At 39.4% G+C, this 6,000-nt stretch overlaps 1 protein-coding gene across 2 annotated transcripts in view; it reads right to left on the minus strand.

Moving 5' to 3' along the window:
• Positions 1 to 5,793, minus strand: part of LOC100701703 (Golgi apparatus protein 1) — a 35,437-nt gene extending 29,644 nt beyond the window's left edge. For both annotated transcript variants that reach the window (XM_005466266.4, XM_003460251.5), the window contains exon 1: positions 5,430 to 5,793. In XM_005466266.4, the coding sequence (XP_005466323.1) occupies positions 5,430 to 5,744 (315 nt within the window). In that variant the 5' untranslated portion in view covers positions 5,745 to 5,793. The remainder of the gene's footprint in view (positions 1 to 5,429) is intronic.
• Between the last annotated feature and the right edge of the window lie 207 nt (positions 5,794 to 6,000).

The raw sequence follows: 6,000 nt of genomic DNA on the forward strand, positions 1-6,000 counted from the left end.
TTAATAATTAATGAAGAGGTGATCCATTCACATCAAAGGCTTTTGAAAAAAGACCATATTAATCAACTAGACTGATCAAACTGAAGGGGTAAGGATAATTGTGCCTTGGTAAGGGGCAGAAAGATAAAACAAAATGGGGCTGATGTGTTCCACTGAAGACAGTATAGTACAACTCTATACATGTATAAGGTTAAAACTAGCCTGGCTTTTTTCTGCGACTAAGTCATTCAAATAACTATACAGCAGAAACTACTCATGGAGATGAACCCACTGAGAGATATCACTAATTCCTTAATGCAACTAAACTTTTAGGGATCTTTTTATGTGTCCTTGTAGAGGCAATGCTTACAACTTGACACTAGGAGCCCCAAGAAGAGATGAGAACTTGTCAGCTTGTCAGTTTGGGACAAGCATTATCTGTCATACAGATGGCCTCACATTTGACTCCAGAATATTACACTGTACAAAGGGGTTCATGATCGACTTAATAACTGCAAGGTGCCTACGCCTAAAAAAATAAGCTTAAATCGTCACACCTCCACCACCGTTCTTGACATTAACATAAGAGGTGTGGTTTTTTCCAAACTTGATGCTCTGTACTTTGGTCTCATCTGTCCAAAAGGAGATTGTGCAGATGCACCTTTCCAAACCTAAGCCCTTCCAAACCTAGAGATGCTTCACCATCAATTTAAACAGAAACAGTTTTAATTGTCCATTGTATTACTGACCCGCCTGGGGCTGTTTTTGTATGACAGGATCAACGGTAGCCTCTTTCTCTGTGACTACATCAGCGTTTCCTTTAAATCCTGAACTTTACACTTAGGACAACGATGTTACTATAAGCAGAAACACTGAGTAAAAAAGAAGTGTAGGACTGCAAATGCTACCCATAGCTACACAGCATCCTGGCATGCCATCTCCCCATAGTTACTATTTGTCACAATGCCTTAATGACCACAGGGCTAGAAATATCCCTGGCTGCTTTCTGCTATTGCAAAGTGACTTGCTGTTACTTTATAACTGCGTTGCTGTTTCTCAGATGTCTATCAGCTGTCAGATTTCAGGGCTTACACCACCACAAATAGATTCTCAGACTGGGTGTACTGAAAGCTCATGCTGCTCAGCTGCCCCTGTTACTGCCACTGTGTGTGTGTGTGTGTGTGTGTTTCTCTGGAGAAGAGGCAGATTTATAAGAGCCATTTACCTCTTCGGGAGGCCACAGCTGTTATAGAGTCAAAGCAATGTAATTATCTCTGTAAAGAGGGCATCGCTCAGGGCTGCTGGAGGAGGTGTCTCGTGTGTGTGTGTGTGTGTGTGTGTGTGTGTGAGTGTGTGAGAGAGAGAGAGAGAGAGAGAGAGAGAGAGAGAGAGAGAGAGAGAGAAAGAGAGAGAGAGAGAGAGAGAAAGAGCAGATGAAGTTAACATGATGATTAAAAAAAAAAATACACACAAGGGAAACTGTTTCAGGGACAGTACGGGTTGTGCATCCTTTCAGTATATTCACATTGACTTTGTAATTTAACATTGGTAAGCAACAAACATGTAATAAATGGTTTGCAAGATAGCTCATTTAAAATATTCTTTAATGTAAAGCAATTAGAATTTCTTATTGGCTATGAACACATTATATGTTAAGTCTTTTATCATCATCATTTTGTCCTCCATTATCTATTTATATAGAACCATGTAACTGTGTATATCTGTAGAGTACAGTGCAAAATGACTGAAGTGATGCTTTAAGCTTTTGCTGTATTTGTGACAATGACTGAGGTTGATAAAAGACATGGAAATCTATTATTACAGTACAAAATGTCTTTTAAATGTATTAAGTCTATCAGTGAAAACGTGTCATTTTCTATTGCATTACATTATATTTTTTTCATTATTTTGCTCTATATTGTATATTGGCCAACTTGTGTTTACCAGACACTTGATTAGGTAGACCTGTTAAAGTGCTTATTAATGGAAATATCTAATTAGCCAATGATATGGCAGCAACTCAAAGTATTTAGGCATGTAGCAAGGCTCAAGACAGATTGCTGAAGTTCAAACTGAGGATCAGAATGTGAAAGAGAGGTGGTTGAGTGTCTTTGAACGTGGTGTGGTTGTTGGTGCCATGCTCTAGTCTGAGTGGAAGGCAACAGTTATGCAAATAACCACTTGTGATTGCAGGGATTGCAGGGTATCTCTGAGCAAAAAACACATTGATCCTGGAAGCAGATGGGCTACTGCAGAAGAAGCCCACATCAGGTTCTTGTCAGAAAGGGAACCTGATTAGAATTTGCATGGGCTCAGGAAAATTGGAAAATAGGAGACTGGAAAAAGTTTCCTGGTCTGATGAGTCTTTAATACAAGATTTGTTGTGGTGGAGTCAGGATTTGAAAACATGGATGCATTCTTCCTTGTGTCAACAGTGATGGTGATGCTGTAATGGTATGGGGGATATTTTCTTGACACACTATCAGCCCATCGACTGATAGCTACTTCCAGCAGAAAAATGCACCATGCCAAAAAGCTCAAATCATCTTAAAGTGGTTTCTTTTTTGACTGGACTCAAACATTCTCTATGAACAACAGATTTTAATCTAACAGAGGACCTTTGGGATGTGATGGAACAGGAAATGCAGATCATTCATGTGCAGATAACAAATCTGCAGGAACTTGTGATGCTGTCATGTCAATATGGACCAAAATCTCTGAAGAATGTTTCCAATAACTTACTGAATCTATGCCCCAAAGACTTAAGGAAGCACGGAAGGCAAAAGTGATTTAAACTCAATATTAACAAGATGTTCTTTAATGAAGTGACCAGTGAGTGTGGATGTAAATAACAAGATAGATTCTCTACCAGCCTCCGTCCTTTTTGCTACACCTAGCTAAATGTTCAGTGTAATACAACTCTCTCATGCTTTCCTGAATGTTACCAAACTACAAAGTGTGGGGTAATGTTGGTAAATGGGCTGGTTCTTACAGTATACAGCCCTTTTCTACTCTAACTGAGCACTCAAAGTGCTTTTATACAAGGAAAATTGCTGTTGCATTTTTCTGAAATGACAGAAAGCTAAATCAGCACCTCTCTGAAACCATTTCATCGTAAACTTTATGAAGAAAAGAGAGAATTTATTGTCTTATTACTCTGCATTTTTCTCAGGTTTGTGTACCAAATTTCCTACTGGGAAAAACATTTATACATAAAACTAAATTAAATTCAGGTTGTTAAAAATGCTTACAAATAACTTAAACATCAAAGTAAATCAAAAGTGAACACAATCTATACATCTGGCATAACAGAGAAATGTCTTCTGCTTGTCCTTTAAAATAATAGAATCTAGTACGATACGAATGACAGAACAAACTCCTTATATGCTGAATCTTTAGGTCTCACTTTGGGCCGCTGAATTTGGTTTTCCTTTTAAATATCTGATACAGGTGAAATATTGGAATAGATCTAAATTTGTGATCCCAAAACCCCCACAAAAAAAGCCAAGTAAAATAAAATAACATGGTTCAAGTCAGTATTTCCAAATCCCTTCATATGGTTTTAAAATTTTTATGGTTGTTTTATAAATATGAGCTAGTGTAAAGAATCTTATCTGGAAGAGATTAATGAGTAATCTGACCCTGTTTTTAAGTTGGTGTGTGTGTGTGTATGTGTGTGTGTGTGTGTGTGAGAGAGAGAGAAGCCTTTTAATCAAACTGATATGTTTTTCTATGTTTTTCTTTAGATTTGAATCCAACTTTTTAAAGCAGAGACAAAAAAAGCAAACATTTACAATATAAATGAAAAAAACATATGGCTGTATGTATGTATAATTATTTGTTGAATTTAAAGCATTTTTCAACTAAAACCATCATGAAATGAACTATAGTCACATCACAACTTCTTCAGAAATGCTTTAGTGTTTTACCCAAAGATGTTCAATTTAAAAATGACACGAGGCAGGAGACTTTGCTTGAACAATGACTTCTAATAGCTGCAGTGCAGCTTAGGACAATTTGCATGAGGAAACACTTTTAAAAGAATTAAATAGGAAAGAAGTGAACTGACCAAAAGATAAGATAAGCAAGATAAGAATCTGGAAAAAAAAAATCAGATACAGACAGACTGTAAACACTGTATGAAGATGTTTATCATATGGTCTGGACTGTGGTCTGGACTCATTAATTTAACAAGTGAGACCGAAGAACTGCACGACTGCAGCGGTTACTGATTAACAAACAAATAATTTGATCTCTAGTTGTAGTAGTGTCTGTTTGTTTATTGTTTATTTATGGAAAGAAATTAGATAAAAATAAGAGAATCTGTGCATGTAGGTGGCCAATCTGTAAACAGGCACAGAGTGTGAAAGTTGGTTGTGTTCTTCATCGCTATGGCACAAAGAAACAAGACAGGAATCATGTTTAACTGGGGTTTAACTTCAGCCTGCAAGTCACCTGACAGCTGGATGACACACACACACTTCACACCTCACCAGGTTAATAAGTACTGCACTGAGGTGGTAAGAGGGGTGGTAAAAGCACAAAGCACATTAAAACCTCTCCCTTAAACTACAGAATGCAGTTGAGACAGCCCTGCCAGGTGCAGAGGTCGAGAAGGGGGTGAAGTTCATTCGGGCCGTCACGTGGAATAAATAAAAAAATGAATAAACAGTTAATCAGGTTAAGGCTGATATTTTTGGTAGAGATCAATCTATTTGTTGTTTAAAGACAAATCAGGTTTCATTTAGCTAGTTGTTCTTCAGCCTACAGCCTAATTCCCCAAGCACAACCAGTTTAAAAGCATTTACAACAGCAGACATGATTTTTAATTGTGCTCGTGGAACATCAGTTAAGGCCACACAGAGTAGTGTGGATTACTACAGGCGATACCTTTTATTTACTCATGGGGCCACTGGGCAAGAGCCTCTGTGCTGAAGTGTAAACATTCCTAGATTGAAATATTCACAATTTACTTAAACTACAAAAAAGTGAGCGGATTTTCAGGGTGAGGGGCTTTTCACACAGTCTCATCAACTGATCACAAGTAAGAAAAAACCAACAGGTAGATATCAATTTGGGATAAAATCTACACTCAGCACTTGAAGACCTTCAAATGTCGTTTTTTGAATGAACTACGTTTTTTGTTCATTTTTGTTAAAAAAACAAAACAGAAACAAAAACAAAATACACCCACACGCACTTTTAAAAGCACTAAATACGCGACCATCTCTGTATGCGTGTGTGGATGTCGGGTAAATCGTGGATTTTTGACGTCCTAAAAGACAAAGTGTGTTAAAACGGCTGCCCACACTTATGGAAGTGCAGATGTTCACCTCTGCATCATAGCCATGCTGACAACCAGGGTGACTAAACCCATCGGGGCGACACACCCAGCAGATGCTCATCACCTCACCTGAACTCAAACAGTTTACCGGGAGGGGGGCGCCTACCTCTTTGCGGTCCTGCAGACACTCCAGCACGGCCAGGTTGTTGGTCCAGGTGTGCTTGGGACAGAGGCGGGTCAGGTCCTCCCGGCAGGCCTCCTCCTCCGACAGCTTCCAACCGGTTGCCCTTCGAGGCTGTGAGGCCCCAGCGGCTGCGGCTGCAGGTGCATCCTTCGCCGGCGGATCAGCGGGTCTGAGGACGAGCGGGTTGTGAAGCTCAGCCGGGCCGCTGGCAGCCTTCAAGCCGTGAACAGAGCCGAAACCGCAGAGGCACACGGACGACAACAGCAGTAGCAGCTGAGCGCGACTGTACGCCGCCATCTTCACAGCACTGTCAAGCTAGTCCTAATACATGACGACATCATTTCCGGTCAGCGAGGTAACGGTGAGCTTTACTTACCGAAATAAACACACAACTTCCGGTCACTTGAAAAATAAATAAATAAAGCTTTACTGTAGTACTTTAGTAACAGCGTCAGTGTACCCATTGTTTTTACATTGTTGTTTACTCTAGTAAACAATAAGACATGATGATCACTTTACATGATCTCCAGCCCTAGTTTAAAGCTATTTATTT

The sequence above is a fragment of the Oreochromis niloticus genome, unplaced genomic scaffold (genome assembly GCF_001858045.2).
Source record: "Oreochromis niloticus isolate F11D_XX unplaced genomic scaffold, O_niloticus_UMD_NMBU tig00002517_pilon, whole genome shotgun sequence".
NCBI lineage: Eukaryota > Metazoa > Chordata > Actinopteri > Cichliformes > Cichlidae > Oreochromis > Oreochromis niloticus.